General features: G+C 43.5%; 1 protein-coding gene across 1 annotated transcript in view; it reads left to right on the top strand.

Annotated features, from left to right (window-relative positions):
- The first annotated feature begins 501 nt into the window (after positions 1 to 501).
- Positions 502 to 20,731, top strand: part of ANKLE1 (ankyrin repeat and LEM domain containing 1) — a 58,529-nt gene continuing 38,299 nt past the window's right edge. The window contains exon 1 of the mRNA XM_033953938.1: positions 502 to 896. Coding sequence (XP_033809829.1) covers positions 832 to 896 — 65 coding nt within the window. The 5' untranslated portion in view covers positions 502 to 831. The remainder of the gene's footprint in view (positions 897 to 20,731) is intronic.

The following is a 20,731-nucleotide window of genomic DNA, read 5'->3' as shown; positions in this document are numbered from 1 at the left end:
TTTTGAGCTTATCACAATAGAGATTTCCTCTACCACAAATCTTTGAGCCTCTTAGTAAACAATGTACATTTGTTGGTGTTTATTCCTTCAGAAAAAGACATGGTCTTGAGATCATATGACAGGGCTAATGGTTTCTCAGATAAATGACAGGAGCAGAAACTTTACGCCTAGGCTGAAAAGAATCTGTGTTTTGGAGCGGAAAGGATAATAAGTAGAAATAAAACTAAAGATGAAATTGTGCCTTTTATTGAAGTAATCTAACCCACTAGTCCCAAAAATGGTATCTTTTTTTATCTGCGTAAAGACTGAATGCTGCTGTGAAAACTCGCAACATATCACTTTTCAATCTGCTCAACTAAAACCTAAACCTGCGTGGGTGCAACCTATTTTACCCTGTTTTTGCACACGCCCAGGAACTGACGTCATAAACTGCGACGAGGAAGTTTTTGCCAAGTAGCATGTGTTATGGGGCAGCTAACAGAATGAACTGGTACATAGCGATAAAAAGAAACACAACATTAAATGGTGGCAAGAGTCTGTGCTGGTTGGGCCGCGAAAAGCTCTACCTGGCCCGCCCCAAACAAAGGTGGTCTCTGCGCTCCTTAACTTCGACACTAGCGACTGCGCAAAGTGTTTCGGAAAAGAGGCGGGAAGTTTGAGCTAGACGGGGCAGGAGGAGGGGCAGATAGTGGGACCTGAATCGGTTCGGGTTAGTCCACGCCAGTCCGAATTCGTTTCTAAATTTCGAGACCAAGGCCGGGAATCTGACGGCGCTGGGGAAGGGTGGGAAGACGGGCTGGAATCTCCAGCCCCGCCGACTCCAGCGGAAGGATGTGTGCGTATTCACTGGCTCAAGAGCTCCGTAAGGCGCTGGAGGAGGAGGAGGAGGACCCAGAGTGAGAGCTTTACCCTTCTTCTTTTTTTTTTTTTTACTTCACAGCGCTGAAGCTTCCTACCTTTCTCTGGATTCACGTTCAGAAAATACTATTGGCAGTGGCTTTATATGGTTTGCAGAACAAACAAAAAAGGCACTGGAGATGTCAGATCCAACCTGCAGTTACAAATACTTTATTAACAGTTTGTACTAGAATTCAATGACAAATCCTTAAAATACTAAAACAAGCAAAGTTCCGACTAGGATCCAAGTTTCGGCGACTCCGTTGCTTTCTTCAGGGGACAGTTGTGAACTTGCAATATACTGCGAAACTTGGATCCTAGTCGGGACTTTGCTTGTTTTAGCATTTTAAGGATTTATCATTGAACTCTGGTACAAACTATTAATAAAGTATTTGTGACTGCAGATTGGATCTGACATCTCCAGTGCCTCTTTTTTTGCTTGTTCTGCTTTGCCTTGAGGCTTGGTACCTTCTTTCCTTTATATGATTTGCAAAAGCGATCATTTAGGAGATTGCCTGCGAATAGGGTTATCATATGGCTCCAGAAAACGAGGATGGATTGAAAGCAATGGAAATAAAACCCAGAGGTCTCCATCTGTCCATTTTTTTTCTGGAGCCATATGGTAACCCTTCCTGAGAGAGATCTAGACAGGTTAGAAAACTATGAAAATACAGGAGGCCTGTGGTGGAGACAAGGTAAAGCATAGGCCAATGAATGGGGAGCCACAGATGTCATAGCATCCCCAAAATTTTGCTATTTTTTGCTCTCCTTGCATTTGTATATGCTCAAGGCTGGCCTGCTTGCCAAGAAGTTTGAAGGAGCGGAAATCAGCAAGCCTTGAGCATCTGAAGGCCCTACACCAGACTATCAATGCGATGTCTCCTTCCAACCTAACTTAAGAGTTTTCACCCCAGGGTAAGAATACAAATACCTGAAGGACACAGCAGGGAGGAAGAAAAATGCTGGAGAGTGTTTTTGAATAATTTGACACCACAGTCGGAAGAGAAAGATGCTGAAGAAAGAAGAGGAAGGGAGAGATGCTAGAGACATTGGGCAAAGATGGGAGGGGGAGATGCTGGAGACCATGAAGGATTGAGAAGGCGGGAAGAAGATATATGCTGGAGACAACGTAGGTAGTGGATTGCTGGATACCTCAGGCAAGAGGGGAGAGAGAAAAGGGAAAGAGATTCTGGAGATCAGGGTGGAATGTTGGACACCATAGGTGTGGGGAGGGGGGAAGAAGTGAGAGATGCTAAAGAGGGAGGGAAGGGAATAGAGATGCTATGTGATATTGAGGGGAGGGAAGGAGAGAGATGCTGGAAACAATGGAGTGGATGGGATGCTGGACATCAGAGGCAGGGGGAGTAAAGAAGAGAGATGCTAGACCTTAGGGGGAGGAGGATACAGATGCAGTAGAATGGGAGGGCTGAAAGGGAGAGGAGAGTGGAGATTCTGGGAAGTAGAATACTGGTCACTACAGGAAGGAGAAGGGAAGGAGAGATGCTGTGTAAACCATGAGGGGTTGAGAGAGAGGGAAAGAGATGCTGGATAAGATGAAGGAAGTAGGGAAGAAAAGAAAAACTTAACACGTTGGGGGTGTTGAGGGGGAGAGCAAGATATGTTGGATGTCATAGGTCTAAGGTGAAATGGAAAGGTTGGGGGCAGAGTTTGGGCACCCCTAAAGAAAAATGCATTCTGCTGCCCCTGAGGTAAAGGATGGATCCAAAAGATTCTCCCTGATCGTGGGTTAAATTTTCACAGATCCTAATATTAATACCTTCAAATCCTCTAAACATGGATTGCTGTTGCTTTTCAGTATACATCAGGAGCCCTCTGAATGCTTCTTGTACTCCCAGACCATCTGTTGGTATGACATTAACAGAGTGCTGCTATTTTGACAAACCTTTGTGCTGACAGGAAGGGTATGTTGTGTCATAAGGGTTGGAACCCTGGAGAGACTAATTCTGAAAGCAACAGTAGAAGCAAACCAGAACAGTGGTCCACTCTTAAAGTAGTACTCAGAAAATCCACAAGGTTTGTCTTCTACACAGAAGCGCCAATGGGAAATAAATTTTCTATACCAGTGATTCCCAACCCTGTCCTGGAGGAACACCAGGCCAATCGGGTTTTCAGGCTAGCCCTAATGAATATGCATGAGAGAGATTTGCATATGATGGAAGTGATAGGCATGCAAATTTGCTTCATGCATATTCATTAGGGCTAGCCTGAAAACCCGATTGGCCTGGTGTTCCTCCAGGACAGGGTTGGGAACCACTGTTCTATACCCTGTTCTCTGTCAGTGACAATTAAAAGATGTATGAGGACAGAGAGAAGCATTTGAGCCCCCCCCCCACACACACACACACACACACACTGCTGGGTGTCAGCTTCCCTCACTATGCCACTGATGCTCTAGGAACAAATTAAACTAAAGCCTAGGTATTCATAACAAAAAGCAATTTCCCAGTAGGGGGAAGGGATGTTTATTACAATAACTGTGATAGAACAGTATGTAGGTACAAATTTGTTATTCTTTTAAGAGGATCCAAAATAGGATAGAGATCATCCAGACCTGCCACATTGTAATCAATTCATGTCATGTTTGTTTCAGAGTGGAGGAATAGCTTAATGGTTAGAATAGTGGGCTGAACTAGGGGAAGCCAGGGTTCATATCTCACTGTTTTTTTGTGATCTTGGGCAAGTTATATATCCCTCCTTTGCCTATTGTACAATTGTAAATTCTTTGGGGCAGGGAAAAACCTATTGTACCTGAATGTAACTCACCCTGAGCTATAATTGAAGAAAGCATAGATTTCAATCCCTTTGTTGATTTTCTTTTAAACCAGCTAATCTGTCAAATCATTTAGTCTGTGTGGATCTTATTTTAAAAAATAATCAACAGAAAACGCGAGATTGGGGGATCCAGATCTTGCCTGTTTCCCCAGGTGTTATTTCCTGACTTCTTTTTATGTTAAGTACATTGTACAAAATAATTAATAACAGTGGACACTTATCTGCTTTAAAATAGGGAGTATGAGAGAGTTCTAAGGCATCATATTTATCTTCATTAAAAATGTTTATACCGCTTATGCTAACCAATGCCAGTTCAAAGCAGTTTACAAAGTTACATTCATAAATTCCAAAACAGAATCATAGATGAAATGCCTCATCTTACCCAACCATACATTAATTAACACTAAAAACATATCTCCCTCCAATACCCTAAGAGCTCCTTTTATCAAGCTGCGCTAGGCGGTTAACGCGTGGAATACTGCGCTAGTCGCTAACGCCTCCATTGACGAGGCGTTAGTTTTTTTGTGTGTCGCAGGGGTTAGTGCGTGATGAAATGTCCGACGTGCTAACTCCCGTAGCGCACTTTAATAAAAGGAGCCCTAAATCTCAGCACCTTTCTTTACTGCAAACTTTCATATTTTATGCAGATTTCAATAAAATCATTCCTTAAGAAGCTGTGCCTCAATTTTATTTTAAACTGATGTGCATCTGATTCCAATCTTATCTCTCTTCGGCATTCCACCAAGTGGGCATCATCACAGAAAACAGTTTTGACATGATTCATTTATTTTTTAAATATTATATGATGGCAGATACTGTACTAGCTTATTTATATTTCAGAATCCAAAAAATTACTGCTATAAGAAATTTTTTGATAGGACCTTGGCCTTCCAAGCGGGTAAAGCTCAATCTTGGTTAGGTAATTTGATTCATCGAACTAAATCATATTGTTCTTTCAGGAAACTAGTAAAGACTTACTTGTTCAAGAAATTCTTATCTCTTTAAGAATTATGCAATTATATTTGTCTTATGCTTACTGTATTTTTATCACTGATTGTCCATTTCTTTTTATCTGTAAACCGCCTAGAACTCTTTTGGGTATTGGCGGTATAGAAAAATAAAGTTATTATTATTACTCTACAGTCCATCCAATCTGCTTAACAAGATAAACTCATAGGGTAAGATGTAATAGTACATACTTGATTTTTCCTTGCCATTTTCAGGGCACAGACTGTAGAAGTTTGCCCAGCATTGGTTTTGCTTCTCAATTACTAGTGTTGCCATCTAATCACCACTAAGCTTGTTTGGTTCCTTGCATTTCATAAAGGATTCCTTTATGCTTATCCCACACATTGTTTAATTCCGGTACCATTTTCGTCTCCACTACCTCCTGTGGGAGGGCATTTCAGACATCTACTAATCTCTCTGTGAAAAAGTACTTACTGACGTTATTCCTTAATCGTCCCTCTTGCAACCTAAATTTATATCCTCTAGTTCTACCATCTTCCTTTCTCTGGAACAGATTTGTTTGTATATTAATACCTCTCAAATATTTGAATGTCTGTATCATATCACCCTTGTCCCTCATTTCTTCCAGGGTATTTATCTTCAGGTCATCAAATCTCTTTTATGTCTTGTGGCACAAACCCCATACTGTTTTCGTTGCTTTTCTCTGAACCACTTCAAGATTTCTTACATCCTTATCAAGATACAATCTCCACAACTGAACACAATACTCCAAATGTTGCCTCACCAAAAACTTATATAGGGGCATCAACACTTCCAACAGAGGGACTTGCAGCAATAAATCTCGAATAGACCACAAAGTCTGATTGGACACATATCTCATTAATCTGTAGAACTTTTAAAAGTCGGTAATAAAATCTTGAACTTTACTCTGTATGCATTTGGGAGCCAGTCCAGCTCTTTCAACAATGAAGATGCACTTGATTGACTTGGCCTGTCCAGCAAGAATCTTGCCACAAATTTCTGTACTGTTTGAATTTATCTTACCAAATTTTTGGCCAAACCCAGCAACACTGCATTACAATATTAAAACCAGATAAAAGATATAGCCACATAGTCATAGCCTGAAATGACAAATTTGATTTTATGTTTAAATCTGTTTATTAATTTTTCAAAAACAGCAAATAAACAAACACTCAGGAACAGTGAACAAGAACTATCACCTCCCATGCCCACCCCCCTACCCCCCTCCCACCCACCCATGGGAACAGTCAATGCCTCATCTAACATTCAGATAATTAATTAAGCAACCTGCTACGTACAGAGGGTTGTAACGTAGAACAAAAAGGCAACCAGCATGTGAGGTAAAAGGAGCCTGCTTTAGAGTCCATATTAGAAATAGCCAAGCGTTCAAATCCCGCCAGCTGAATCAATTGAGTCCTCCAATGAGACACAGTTGGAGTGTTAGAGGACAACCAACATTGTAGAATAGTCTTGATGCCCATAACTACAGCTTTCCGAGCAAACGCTGCCATACCCGGACGGACCGGGTGCAAGGACAGTTTCAGTGTAAAGAGGAAAGTGTCCGTAGGAGTCCAAGTGCAGTTCCAAAAAGATGCAAGGTGGTGACATACACGTGTCCAAAAAGCCGTATACCCGGACAAAGCCAGAACATATGACCCAGGGATGCTCTAGGCGTTCCACACTTAGGACAATGATCAGTGGTGCAAAGACGAGCATGAAAGGCTCTGACCGGAGCAAAATATGTCCGGACCAGGAATTTGTAGTAACGTTCTCTCTCCGCTACAGACACCAAGTATTTCGGTCCCAAGGAAACACTCCGCTTTAGCATATCAGCAGAGATAGGGATATGTAAGTCCTGAGTCCATTTAACAGCTAACGCAGCATAGTCCAAATCACCAGCCAAGTCCTGCAGATAACGATGATAAAATCGAAAGGGGATAGGCAATTGTGCAGTAAGACACAGAGCTTCTGATAGCTGCTCTTGTACAGTCTCAGTCAACGCAGAACCAGGAAGGGAATGGACATAGTGTTGTAGTTGAATGTAAGGGAACCAGTCACCAGCACCAAAGGCGGAAGAGTCACACAACTGCTGAAAGGGCTGGATAGAACCATCATTTTGAAGTACATGGTATAAATAAAAGAGACCCTTTCCATCCCATCGAGGATGTGACTCCAGTCCCATACCAGGAAGAAAATCTCCATTACCAGCAATCGGGAGACAAGGAGTCACATCGGGTCTGATAGCTAACTGAGTACAAATATATTTCCATGCTTTTCGGATGGGAAAGAGTAGAAAATCCCCATAGTGAAGTTCCCTAGAAGGTAAACATTGTACATGAATCAAATAGCTAAAATGATATGGAACAAAAGCTGAACATTCTATCTGGGTAGCAGAGAAGCAATTAGTCTCACAAAACCAATCATGCACATGATGAAGTTGACAGGCTACATTAAGGTGACCAATGTGTAATAACCCTAAGCCTCCCTGTGTAAGAGGAAGAGATAAAGCATGAAAAGAAATGCGAGATCGTTTACCCCCCCCCATAAATATAAAAGCAAGGAACGTCGGTGTAGCCGAAAATGATTGTGCTGAAGAAAAAGAGGCAACGTTTGAAAAAGATAGAGCCATCGAGGAATGATCATCATGTTATATAGGGCTATCTTACCCATCAATGTCAAAGGATAATGGCGCCAAGCCTTCAAATACTGATCAGTCCTCGACAGCATAGGAAGAATGTTAATAGTGTATAGAGTGGACAGATCCCTAGGTATAAGAATACCGAGATACCGAATAGAAGAGGAGGCCCAAACCAAAGGAAAAACCCCCGGCCACGAGTCTCGAACAGAGAGTTGCAGAGGAAGCACCAGGGATTTTTGAGTATTTAGGGTGAGGCCAGAAAATAGATGAAACTCGTCCAAAAGCTCTAGTGCACGCGGCAACGATCTGTAAGGTTGAGCTAAAGCGAGCAACAAATCATCACCAAAAGCTAACACACGGAGTTGAGAAGAACCTTCCGGTAACCCTACTAGTACATCGTCTCGCTGAATAGTGCGAAGGAAGGGTTCTAAGTAGAGCAGAAAGAGTAAGGGGGATAAAGGGCAACCCTGACGCGTCCCTCGCCCTACCGGAAAAGGACGAGTGAGGCAGCCATTTACTAGTATCGAAGCAGTCGGTGCACAATACAACGCTCGCAGAGAAGTCCAAAACCAGCCCCCTATCCCCACATAGTCCAGAACCCGAAAAAGGTAATGCCAGATAACCTGATCGAACGCTTTGGCGGCATCCAAACTCGCCAATATGCCTAAAGTAGATGTAGTTTGAGCTTTGGACGCCGCCAACAATACCCTCCGAACGTTTACCACCGAATGCCTTCCCTGAACAAACCCAACCTGTGCTGTAGAAATAACAGTAGGTAACAATGGGGTCAGACGGTTGGCCAGCAAACGAGCTAGTATTTTTAAGTTTACATTGATGAGAGAGATGGGGCGATAAGATTCTACATCATCTCTAGATTTACCCGGTTTGGGAATCAGAGTAATAGTGGCCTGGTTGGCGTGGATGGGAAAGGAACCCTTCTCCAACGCCACCATAAAGTAGCCCAGAAGAGGTTCACATACCTGTAGAGATAACATTTTATTGAACTCAGTGGTAAACCCATCCGTGCAAGGTCGCAAATTCTTAATCGCCTTCTGGATCTCCGTGCCCTGAATAGGCCGATTTAAAGCTGACTTCTGCAAGGCAGTGAATTTAGGCATGCCAGCATCCTCTAAGTAATCGATAATATCTGGACCAGTATAGGGGCCAGGGGAAGCATAAAAGTTAGAAAAATGTTGGAAAAACGCATCAGCAATATCCGCAGGCTTAGTATGATATGAAGCATTAGGCGCCCATATGCGAGAAATATAACGATCGTCTTGCCAATTTTTGGTCAGGTGAGCCAACAATTTGCCCGTTCTATTTCCAAAACGATAGAACCGATACTTCCTATAAAAAAGGGAGCGTTTAATCCGATCGTGGAGCAAAGCATTAAGTGCCACCTGAGTGGAATGCAGCTCTTCCCAAAGGGCCCGAGTAGGGTGTTGCAAGAACTTATGTTTTATACGGGTATACTGTTTTTCCAAACGTAAAATACCATGCGATATTCGTTTACGGCGGGCTGATACGTAAGATATAATCGCCCCCCGAAGGACCGCTTTTGCCGTGTCCCAAAAAAGAGCAGGGGTGGATTGGTGCTGACCATTGGTAAGAAGAAAATCTTCCCAACAAGTCTGCATATACATCAAAAAGTCAGGGTCAGTGTGTAAATAGGAAGGAAACCGCCATCGTGAAGACCCTATAGGAGGAGAACCCCAGATCACATCAATCCACACAGGGCAGTGATCCGAAACTTCCAAAGGCCCTATGGTAGCCTCTGTAATGCTGGAAAATAAAGATTCAGAAATCAGGAAGTAATCTATCCGAGAAAAAGACCCGTGCGCCCGAGACTGATGTGTGTAATCTCTCTCGAAAGGGTGAAGGAGCCGCCAGGGGTCAATCAGGCCCAGAGATCTGCACAAAAAGGGAATGCCCTTAGTCAGTGTACCCGATGGGGAAGCAGCTGGAGCAGAGCGATCAAGCGAAGCGTCCATTACTTGATTCAGGTCTCCTGCCACTATCAAGGGGTAAGAAGTATCCAATAGACCTAAAGTAATCAAAGAATCAAAATAAGTCTGAGAGTAGGAATTAGGCCCATATGTTATCAAGAGTCTAAAATCTGAACCCTGTAGTGAAACATGTAAAAGTAAATTGCGACCCTGCGGATCCTGGTGACATACAGTAACAGCACACTTCAACCCTTTACAAACCAGTAAACAAACTCCAGCCCGCTTCCCTCCAGAGGACGCATAAAACACTGAGCCCACCCAACCCCTCTGCAGTTTCTTGTGTTCCTCATCGGTCAATTTAGTTTCTTGAAGGCAGGCCAAATCAGCTTGATGGTGTTTTAAATGTCGCAATAACTTGGAACGCTTCACCGGTGATGTAATACCAGAAACATTCCAAGAAAGAATACGAAGTGTGCTGTCACCCAGGAGACTCGAACAAACAGTGCAAACAACACAGTAAAATCCGCACCCAGGTGCCCAGCCTCACCCAAGTGCAGGTCATATAATACCCAACTTGTATAGCAGAAGAGAAAAAACAAAAATAGAGTGGAAACCACAATAAACCCAGTAACCAAAAAAATAAAGCAAGAGACTGTTCCCAACCCACCCCCCAACCCCCATCCCAATTCCCAGAAAACTCAAAAAGCATATCCCCGAAGGAATATGAAGGAGGTCCGTGAAGACACCTCACGGGACCCCAATCCTAACAATATATAAAAATGAAGTATAGTGAGCTTGAACACCAACATCAATACAGAATATCAATACAGGAGAAATGTAAACAGCAATCATAACTAAGCAACAGACCCTAGCTAAGTCGAGCACAGTCAGGGAGGGTCCTTAGAAGAACCAAGGTGTACATTGATGAAATCCTGTGCCTCTGTAGCCACCGAAAAAGAGTGCCATGTGCCATTATGCTGAATCTTCAATAAGGCTGGATATACAAATAAGAACTGATGATGAAGTTCCACCAGCCTAGTGCAAAGTGGGTAGAAAGCTTTGCGTCGGTTAGTAAGTGCCAGGGAATAGTCTTGACTGAGACGAATAACAGAATCCCTCAATTTTAGGGGCTCTTTCAAAAGCCGGTATTGACGAAGAATGTCCTGCTTGTATCTGTAATTTAAGAATTTGGCAATCACCACACGGGGTCTAGCGTCGCGACCAGGCCGCACGCCCAGGCAATGGGCCCTTTCCAAACAGAGCGAGCCTGGGGTCAGAGTATCAGGGAATTCCAGTTCAAGCCAGTCCTCCAGTTCCTTAAGCAAGCGAACATCTGGAATAGTCTCAGGGACGCCCAGGAAACGCAAATTGCTGCGGCGAGACCGGTTTTCAAGATCATCAAGCTTATCAGCCTGTTGTTGCACTGTTTCTTGCAAGGCCGCAATGTCCATTTCATGTGAGTTAACAGTATCTTCAGCAGTTGAGACCCGTTGTTCTAATTCAGTAGTTCTGGTAGCAGTCTCAATCAGTAAATGTTCTAGTTTTGATATGTGAGAGGTGAGAGTGTCAATATGTGGTCCCAGCACTTGAGCAATAGCGCCCTTTAAATCAGCCAACGCTGTGTCTGTAAATTCAGACACAGCCGTACCTGAGGCAGCCGCCATTTTCGTGTCCCGAGGCTTCGAGGAGGGGTGTTCTGAAGCGGCGATTTTCTTGCGGGCTGACTCTTGAGAATGAGTCACGTACTTCTCCATGCGTGCCTGCGCAGTGCCGCCGCCGAAAAATTACTTTTATTCGCCGATTCGGCTAGTTACAACCGCGTGTGGAGGAGCGGGGTTCCGGAGCCGAGAGAGAGCGTGTCTCTATCGGCGCATAGCGTCACGTGACCCCCAAATTTGATTTTAAACCTCTCACCCAATAAAGCTTACTATAAGTGGTTTTGACCACATGTTGTATGTATGTTATCAAAACTTTGATCTATCCAATTCCCAAGATTCTTGCACTATTCAAATTTGATTCTATCAATGTCCCATTCAAAGTTAGTCCAACTCTCCCAATTTGTTTTTATACAGAATTTATGGTCCTCTTTTACTAAGGTGCGCTAACCGCTAATGTGTGCATGTTAGTCTATGGACGTGTTAGCTAATCAGTTAGCACACCTTAGTAAAAGAGGAAGCATATTTTTTCATTGTTTACTACCAATCTGTTAACCTTGATCCACCCAAAAATCCTTTCCAATCCCAATGTAATCTGTTGCTTTATCCCATCATTAAATCAAAAAACCCAACATTCTTCTGGTATAATATCACAGCATAAACAAAACCAGAGAACTAGAGCTACTAAGCATACCAAATGACATTTTTTAAATAAGGAGATAGATGCCTTAGATTAAAAAAAAAAAAAAACACTCACCTATACATAAAGCAGCTGAAAAGTCTTAGATAACCAAAAGATTCAATTTTTTCTTCCCATTCCTAATGTTTTCACTCTAAGTCTTCTTTTCTATAATGATTGTATTTCTCCCTCACCTCCCTTTCAGCACTGTTAGTCTGGTGATTTTTTATAATTTTGTTCATATTTTAATGTTTTCATTTTATTATCAAAATATAACCCAAAAATATTTCCCAATTTTTAATATTGTACCTTGCTTAGAAGCTCTGATAAGCAACTGTATTAAAATTTTTAATAAACTTGAAACTAAGAGATCATTGGCTTTTCAACTGCTGTATTTATAGGTGAGTTTTCTTATCTGAAGGCATCTTATCAAAAACATTTCATTTGTTATCCCATGATCAGTCATATTCTCTCCATATAGTGGCATCCCATCATGAGCTTTGTTAGAAATGAATAAGAAATTGCTTTGTTTTTATTAATTAAGGAGTGAGTGGGATGACTGAAGATTGAGTTACTGTTTTCATTATCATATACAGCCCTCATTTTAGGTGTAGGTTGAGTGATATCTAAGGTATCCTAAGAAAAGGTTAACAGATTCCTAATTTTACCCTGTTGAATGCATGACTTTGCAGTTGTTTTTTGGGTTTGTTTGTTTTGAAAACTCAGGATAATTGGAACTACAAACCTATGCATGCAATGGGTAAAACCAGCTTGTTTTTATGACATGGGGTGAGGTGGCAATTCTTGTGACGTGTGTGGTGTAAATTATATCCCAGCTTGGTGCTGCCTTCAGACACATTTTCCCTCAAGCATTTGTTTCTTATGAGCCATGTGTTCTCCCTCATATATACATTTTTAAAGAGTCAGATGGCCCTCCTCCCTCTCTGTATATAAGGGGGTCCTCAAATCTAGTCCTTAAGGTCCACAATCCAGCCTGGTTGTCAAGATTTTCACAGTGAACACGTATGAGATCTATTTGCATGCAGTGGAAGCAGTGAATACAAATAGGTCTCATACATATCCTTTGTGGAAATTCAGAAAACCAGACTGAATTTGAGGACCCCTGATGTATACATCACTTACGCACCTGAGCTGGGAGAAGCAACATGGAGCAGTAATAGTCCACTGGATTCTGGCCGTGGGTTCTGTGGTTATTCTAAGTTTTCCTACTGGTAACAGTGAGTACAAAAGTAAAGGCTGTGGAATGAGTAACACTGCAAGCTGCCAAAAAGTGAGAAGACTTCTTACACTGAGCCAACTTCTAGTGGAGGAATGGCCTAGGGGTTAGAACCCCTGCCTCAGCACCCTGAGGCTGTGGATTCAATCCCTGCACCACTCCTTGTGACCCTGGGCAAATCACCTAACCATCCATTGAAATATTTGATAAGGTGGTATATCAAATTTATAATAAACTTGGAAACTTGCATTGCCCTAGGTACCCTAGTTAGGTTGTGAGCCCACAGGGACAGATAGGGAGAAATACTTAAGAATACCTGAATGTAAACTGCTTTGAATAGAAGTGGTATATAGGAAATTTAAATAAAATATATTCTTAATGAGCCAAAAACCTGATTCTTTCCACACACCCCAGTTTATATGTTTCTAATGAGCACAGGTGCCAGCTCTGTCCCTGGAGATGGAGATGTGTGTTGAACCTGGTCCTGCTTCACTTCGGTATCCTCTTCCTGCAAGACCTGGAATCTGTTCCTCAGGTTAAGTTGTGGGGTCGATGTTGAGCTACCCTGGTAAGAGAAAGAATAAGAAGGTGAAGAGTTTGTAAATGGAGGGGGGGTCTCCTACGTTTACCTGTGGAGGAGGTCACTAACTGCCAGGAGTCAGTGTCCTCAGCTAACTCCTGGATTCCAACAGTTGGTTTCACCAGGACCGTCGACGCTGAAACCAACTGTTGGAATCCAGGAGTTAGCTGAGGACACTGACTCCTGGCAGTTAGTGACCTCCTCCACAGGTAAACGTAGGAGACCCCCCCCTCCATTTACAAACTCTTCACCTTCTTATTCTTTCTCTTACCAGGGTAGCTCAACATCGACCCCACAACTTAACCTGAGGAACAGATTCCAGGTCTTGCAGGAAGAGGATACCGAAGTGAAGCAGGACCAGGTTCAACACACATCTCCAGGGACAATGGATCGACCCCCCGAAAAGAAGCGCAGAGTAATAGTCATCGGGGACTCCATGCTGAGGGGCACCGAGGGACCAATATGCAGACCGGATATGCAGTCAAGGGAGGTCTGCTGTCTGCCCGGAGCCAGAATACGAGATGTGACCACCTGTCTTGATAGACTTATCAGGCCCCAGGACCACTTCCCCATGATGCTCATCCACGTTGGAACGAATGACACTGCCAAGAACACCCTGGAGGACATAGCCAGAGACTTCGGAGCTCTGGGAAGGAGGCTAAAGCAGACAGGAGCACAGGTAGTATTCTCTTCGATTCTTCCTGTTAGGGGCAGAGGAAGGGACAGGGACGAACGTATCCTGAAGACGAATGAGTGGCTACAACGATGGTGCCGGGAAATGAACTTCGGATTCCTGAATCACGGAGAGGCACTACAGGGACGACAGGGATCAGACGGACTCCACCTGACCAACAGAGATAAGAACGTCTTCGGATACCGACTAGCCCGCCTACTTCGAAGGGCTTTAAACTAGGTAAGTCGGGGGTGGGTACCCACTTTTACACCAGAGCAGTAAGTAACAATCCTGATGTGGCGAACCAAAACTCCGCTTCTATGTCTGAGGTAAGTACCCTTACTGCAAAAGAATCGCTAGGAGACACTTTAATTCAAATGGGTGGCTCTCTACAGGAGAGTAATAAACATAAAGAGTGGAGAGCTATGTATGTTAACGCACGCAGCCTAGGGAATAAATTTCTAGAACTGGAAACAGAAATAGTTAATGCAGACCTTGACGTAATAGCAATATCCGATACATGGTTCACAGACTCTCATGGGTGGGATATAACTATACCAGGATACAACCTGCTTCGCCAAGACAGAGAGGGTAAGTTAGGAGGAGGGGTAGCACTTTACATCAAAGAGATCATCAAGACAACCAGGATCACGGATGTCAAGTATACTGGGGAATCCATCTGGGTAAACCTGGCCAGAGGCGGAGAAAAATGCCTGTACCTTGGTGTGGTAAACAGACCTCCAAGACAATCGGAGGACAAGGACGCAGAATTAATTGAGGACATTGAGAATATCACCATGCGGGGGGATGTTGTTCTGTTAGGAGACTTCAACATGCCTGATGAGGACTGGAACACACTCTCAGCGACAACTTGTGATAGCAGGAGGATATTGACGTCCATGAAGGGAGTACGGCTCAAACAAATGGTACTAGAGCCCACCAGGGCCCAGGCTATCCTGGACCTGGTACTTACGAACGGGGAAAGCGTCTCGGAGGTCTCGGTGGGAGAAACGCTAGCCACCAGTGATCATAACATGGTATGGTTTAACCTTAAGAAAGGCTTCCCTAGATCACAAACAAAAACAAGGGTACTCAATTCCCGGGGCACTGACTTCGCACGCATGGGAGATTTCGTCCATCAGAAGCTGCAGGTTCAAGAAGTAACTGATAATGTGGAAGCTATGTGGTCAACCTTGAAATCGACTCTTCACGAGGCAACTATCCGCTACATAAAATCAGTAACTAAACAACAAAGAAAAAAGAAACCCCAATGGTTCACTGATGAGGTCTTGTACCTCGTCAAGGAGAAGAAAAGAGCATTTCTCTCATACAAACGCACCGGGGAAAAGGAAGCAAACATTGAATACAGGACAAAGTCTACAGCGGTCAAAACAGCAGTCAGGGAGGCCAAGCTTCAAATGGAAGAAACTCTAGTGAAGAACATTAAGAAAGGGGACAAATCCTTCTTCAGGTACATTAGCGACAGGAAAAAGAACACAAACGGGATAACACGCCTTAGAACGCCAGACGGGGATTATGTGGAAACAGATTCCGATAAAGCCAAACTACTGAATGATTACTTCTGTTCAGTCTTTACCTGTGAGGCACCAGGGCACGGGCCACGGCTGGAAACAAAGCAAAGCATGGAAGACCCATTTCAGAATTTTGAGTTCACAACTGCTGATGTTTACAGAGAACTGTCAAGACTCAAGGTGAACAAAGCCATGGGACCGGACAATTTGCACCCAAGAGTGCTCAGAGAGCTATGCGATGTTCTGGCAAAACCGTTTGCCATGCTCTTCAATCTCTCCCTAAGTACGGGGAGAGTCCCCCTGGACTGGAAAACAGCTAACGTCGTTCCTCTGCACAAAAAGGGTTGCAGAGCAGAGCCTGCGAATTACAGACCGGTGAGTCTCACATCAATAGTGTGTAAACTCATGGAAATTCTACTTAAAGGTAAATTAGACACGATATTGGATGAGGGGAATCTAAGGGATCCCTGCCAACATGGATTCACTAGGGGCAGGTCATGCCAATCCAATCTTATCAGCTTCTTTGATTGGGTGACAGGAAAGCTAGACTCGGGAGAGTCTCTGGACATAGTGTACTTGGATTTCAGTAAAGCTTTTGACAGTGTCCCACACCGTAGACTATTAAACAAGATGAAATCGATGGGGTTAGGTGAGAAACTAACTGCATGGGTCAATGATTGGCTGAGTGGAAGACTTCAGAGGGTGATGGTCAACGGCACCCTCTCTGAGACTTCAGAGGTGACCAGCGGAGTGCCGCAAGGCTCAGTCCTGGGACCATCCCTTTTCAACATATTCATAAGGGACTTGACCCGAGGGCTTCAGGGTAAAGTAGCACTGTTTGCCGACGATGCCAAACTGTGTAATACAGTAAGCGAAAGCAATCTCAAGGATAGCATGACGCATGATCTGATCACGTTGGAAAACTGGTCCTCGATATGGCAGCTGGGCTTCAATGCTAAGAAGTGTAAGGTCATGCATCTCGGCAGCAGAAATCCATGCAGAACATACACCTTGAATGGAGAAACACTAGCTAGGACTTCAGAAGAACGGGACTTGGGAGTAATCATCAGTGCAGACATGAAGGCTGCCAAACAGGTAGAGAAGGCCTCATCCAAGGCAAGGCAAATGATGGGATGTATCAATAGAAGCTTCGTTAGCCGCAAACCTGAAGTCATAATGCCACTTTACAGAACCATGGTGAGACCTCATCTGGAATACTGTGTGCAATTCTGGAGGCCACATTACCGTAAAGATGTGCTTCGAGCTGAGTCAGTCCAGCGGATGGCCACTAGGATGGTCTCTGGACTCAAGGGTCTCTCATACGAAGAAAGACTGGGCAAATTGCAGCTCTATACTCTAGAAGAGCGCAGGGAAAGGGGTGACATGATAGAGACATTTAAGTACATCACAGGTCGTGTCGAGGTGGAAAATGACATATTCTTTCCCAAGGGACCCTCGGTCACAAGGGGGCACCCGCTCAAACTCAGAGGAGGGAAATTTGGTGGTGACACCAGGAAGTATTTCTTCACAGAAAGGGTGGTGGATCAGTGGAACAAACTTCCGGAGCAGGTGATCAGAGCCACCAGCGTGCTCGACTTTAAGAATAAATGGGACATCCACGTGGGATCCCTGCGAGGGTCGAGTTAAGGAGCTGGGTCATTAGCACTCAGACTTAATGGGGTGGGTCAGTAGAGTGGGCAGACTTGGTGGGCTGTAGCCCTTTTCTGCCGTCATCTTTCTATGTTTCTATGAGCACCCCCAATAGTTTTCACTGTAAGTCTGTAGATCTGAAGCAGCAGAGCTACAGGAAGAAAGTACCTCTGTATCTTAGTTACTGCTCCTGCCTTCCCTGCAACCTGTTGGCTAGTGCCTATCTAATAGACTAAGCTGCCAGTGGGGGAAGGCAAATGCAGCAGACTGACAAAAGGACAGACAAATTCAGATAACTTAGTGACATGACAATTTTACCAATGTTCAAGGTTTTATTAAAATTTGATGTAATCGCTTATCTAATTTCTAAGCAAGTTTACAATATATATATAAAAAGAGCACGGACATAATAAAAATGCCATTAACAATACCATTAATACTTACAAAAAGAAAGCAAATTACAAAGAAACATCAACTAATAATTGGCATATTAAAAAGGGATAAATGAGACAGACAGACAAGGGAGTTAAAAAGGATACTGTAAAATTTAAATCAAATGTTGCCAAAGTAATACCTATATTTAAGTTTAAAAAAGACAGAGGTAATGGGAGAGGAATAAAAGGAGTAAGGAAAGGGTGAAGGAAATGGAAAGGGGTCACTGGTTAGGGAGAATGCTGCTCTGAAATACTGGAATAGGTAGAAAGAAACTAAAGGGAAGAAAGGCTTGGTGATGAGGACAGGGACTGATAGTGGAGCTATGGAGGAGGAGTAGAAACATAAACTGAAAAACTTTGCTACAGAGCACTAGATATGTGTGTGTGACTCACTAATTTGCATAAGAACCCTAATATTAATGCAGTGAATGCAGACTCTTCACTGCATATCACTTGACATTCAAAAGGCTATTACAGAAATAGGAGGAAAAAGCCTTAGATCCCCTCTACTACCCTCCAGAGTAGTGTGTATTTGGGGTCAATAGCATATCATTGGCATAAAATACCTCCTTTTCCATATTAAACATTAATCAGAAAGCTTTGTGCAATGCAAGGGAAACTTCAATTGCATGTATATGTTATTCAGACACTATGAACACTGTTGGTTATCTAATATCGTGGAGCCCTGCAGCATCAACATCAATCAGCATTTCATCAGGGTGATCGCGTCTTTTTCTGAAGGAAAAACTGTGTAGTGCTGATAATCACACTGTGAAAATAAATATAAACTTCAACACTTTGTGAATAATACCAAAATCTGCAATAGATTAGACATGTCAGTTGGTGTGAATAACATGAAGAAAGACCTGGCGAAGTTTGAAGAATGGTCTGAAATTTGGCAGCTAAAATTTAGCCCTAGAGTCACCAGAATTAATGCTATTTTACTGGAAGAACATTGGGAAGGAGGAAGGGATTGTGCTATAGCCTGAAAACATCTTTAAAATTTCTTTGCTTTGGTAGCTCTGAAATGCAAAGACCTATGACTGGGTCTCAAATAGAAAGGGGAATAGAGAGTAATACTATCTCCCTTTTTCAGAAAAATAAGTCATTCCTCTTTTTACATCTTATGGGAGACAATGGTGTGGAACTAAGTGGGCTCATTATGCTATATAGTCCCAAAGAAATAGCATGGCAGTAGCAGGAAGAGGTTACAGGAGAGATGGGCGGAGGAGATTTTGGGCTAGTTTTCCTCTTGGCTCAGCTACTGGCTTTCCATTCCCATTCCTAGCACAGCTCCACTACAGGCTAGCTTTTGAGATCTATGACCTGTGTGGCTGTGCAGGGCACCATGAATAAGGAAATACTGCTATAGTGCTTTGCCACCCCCATATCTTTCCACATAATGTGGGCCAGGAAACGAGGGGAGTGGGGTATAATAGTGCTGGGCAGAGAATGGAGGAGAAAGAAGGGGCTGTTTGGTAAAAGCAGAAAGAAAAGGGATGTTGTGCTGGAGTCATCACTAATAAAGAAGGGGGCATTATACCAAAGTTGTTACCACCAAATGAGGTGCCAATTTCCATTTTTGCTGAAGGCACTAGAGTTGGTGCTAACTCAGCTCCCCAAGTCAAGCACTTACTCTGTAACCCAGTGTATCGCAAACTTTGTGCCCCAGAGGATTCCAGGAGGAGAGGCTTACTACTTACAGGACGTGCCTCGTGCGGCAAGAGGCACGTCCTGTAGTCAGTTCTGCGCTCCTTGTCCTCCCCTCTCCTTCTGCAGCACCACCACTACCAAAGGCAGTAATAGGAGGCTCAGGGTTGCGGCTGGAGGCCATCTGCACATTTCCGGGTGCCCTCCAGCCGCAGCCCTGAGATTAGTGTGCCAGCAGCTTAAAAAGTTTGTGACACACTGCTGTAACCGCTAGAGCTTTAGCAGGTAGGCTGGTACACAGTGAGTTGATATGAATGCACAGTTTAGGTTCACTGATATCCTTCTCAGCATGTGATTGTTGGGATTTTCAGTCTAAAAGCAAGAAATACCACATGCAAATGTGGCCCTCGGGGCTGTGGAACAACTTGATTGCTGAGTTTCCAAGGTTGTGCATACAGGTGATGGAGGAGCTCATAGGGCTTTTCTGGATTATTGAACTGCTATTATAATGCAGTCTGTAAGTTCTAGATATTAATGGTGTCTGGGGCTCTGGGAAGGGGGAGTAGGAATCTGTTCCTTGCCAGGAAGGGTGGAGATATAAATTTTGAAATGTGCAATGAATCTGCTTAGGAAGTATGAGGGATTGGTGAACATAGCCTGCAGGGGAAGGATACGGACCATGGTAGAGAGGGAATGTAATGGGGGTGGGGGGGAAGGAATTAGTAGGGAGTAGGGCACGTCAGGTCAGGAGGAAGCACAGAGCAGAGAAATATAGAATGGGGGAGCAGAATAGGCACAGGGAGATACTGTGTTAAGCATCCTACCCCAAAACAAAAGTCAAACTGCATTGGAGGAAGAAGAAGACAAGGCAGGGCGGACCTAAGTAGAGATTGTCTAAGAGAAAAGAAGGTGTATGGTGCACATAAGTTTGTTAGGGAAGAGATACTATTGAGTACCAGCTGGGAAGGGGAAAATATGGGTTGTATATTGGTTTATTTATTTATATCCTGCCCTTACCCAGGGCGGGTTACAAAAAATACATACATATAAATTAAAACCAAATAATGCAATACAACAAACACTACTTACAACAGACTAAGTGGGCGACCAGCACTCCATCCACTTTCAATAAATGCTTCAAAATCATGCTCCATATTTCATCCGACAAAAAAGATGCTGTTTAAGTAATCGCTTAAAACTTGCCAAGTTATGCTGTTGACATATGTATAAGGGTAGCTTATTCCATTCTCTTGGGCCCATACAACAAAATATGCTATCCCTGGACACTGCCAGTCTAAGGTCTTTAACAGATGGAATGTGTAATTCTACCAACCCAGCAGACATATCATGTGGCAAAATACTCAAACATTTTGGGGC

The sequence above is a fragment of the Geotrypetes seraphini genome, chromosome 8 (genome assembly GCF_902459505.1).
Source record: "Geotrypetes seraphini chromosome 8, aGeoSer1.1, whole genome shotgun sequence".
NCBI lineage: Eukaryota > Metazoa > Chordata > Amphibia > Gymnophiona > Dermophiidae > Geotrypetes > Geotrypetes seraphini.
Note: the sequence above shows the minus strand (reverse complement) of the source record. Positions and strands in the feature narration are given on the sequence as shown.